The 988-nt window shown below is 47.4% G+C and overlaps 1 protein-coding gene across 2 annotated transcripts in view; it reads right to left on the minus strand.

Annotated features, from left to right (window-relative positions):
• The window catches only part of LOC119581735 (RNA-binding protein fusilli-like), a gene marked incomplete in the record, with an annotated part of 165,619 nt that overhangs the window by 8,766 nt on the left and 155,865 nt on the right, over positions 1 to 988 (minus strand). For both annotated transcript variants that reach the window (XM_037929866.1, XM_037929867.1), the window contains 1 exon segment: positions 98 to 313. In XM_037929866.1, the coding sequence (XP_037785794.1) occupies positions 98 to 313 (216 nt within the window).

The following is a 988-nucleotide window of genomic DNA, read 5'->3' on the forward strand; positions in this document are numbered from 1 at the left end:
AGGCCCAGTAGCACCAGCACCTAAGAGTCCGAGGTTACGCGAGGCAGCCCGCGACGTCCACCACCAGCACAGGAGTACGGAAGGCTGAAGCTCTCACCTGCTGTACCTCTGCGGTGGTCGAGCGGAAGAGCTCGATGTAGCGCGAGCCGATGATCTCGCGGTGCTTGGCCAGGGCCTTCGAGCTGTCGTCCTCGGAGGCGAACAGCACGAAGGCGTCCCCGGTGGCGCGGCCGTCGGGCTTGCGCACGAACAGCACGCCGTCCTCGTTGTCCAGGATGTGGCAGCCGTTCTCGCCCGACTCGAAGAACTCCACCTGCGGGGGAGGGGGCGGCCCGAGGTCAAAGTGGGTCGGTTATGCAACAAAAGGGAATGCATGAATAAGCTATCATCAAACCTGGGACGAGGACAAAATAGGTTAAAAAAAATCATGCAACAGAGGAGGAAATAAATGAATGAGTTATCAAAAATAACGATAGTGATATAAAACATCGTAGAAGGAGAATAATAACGTCCTAATCACAAGTCAATCGAAGATACGAGCAATTAAAAACCATTAATATAAACATCATTCACACAACGCGGATTAATTAAAAGACACGTGCAACTTTAATGACCGAAGTGTTATCTTTTATGCCTTTCGTACCTCGGTCGCTGTGCAAAGAACAGATATCTCGGCCATATGCAAATGCAACATGCAACAACAAAACCAACCGCCCGTGATTATCGCACCTCGGTAAAAAAAAAATATTTATCATTACCTATCATTTTCATGTACGTATGCATGCATTGGTATATAATATGAATATTATATATCATTAATCATCGCCTGCATCATGCACTTAGAATAAATACTATGCATCAGGACAGAATAAATTCGCACGTCATCTGCCTCTTAATTAAATGATCTAATTTATCACTGGGGTCAATCGGTGTTCGGGGGGGGGGGGGAGCAGACAAGGAGGAAAGATGGAAGGAAAGATGGAGAAAA

Source organism: Penaeus monodon, chromosome 15 (genome assembly GCF_015228065.2).
Source record: "Penaeus monodon isolate SGIC_2016 chromosome 15, NSTDA_Pmon_1, whole genome shotgun sequence".
NCBI classification, from domain to species: Eukaryota; Metazoa; Arthropoda; class Malacostraca; order Decapoda; family Penaeidae; genus Penaeus; species Penaeus monodon.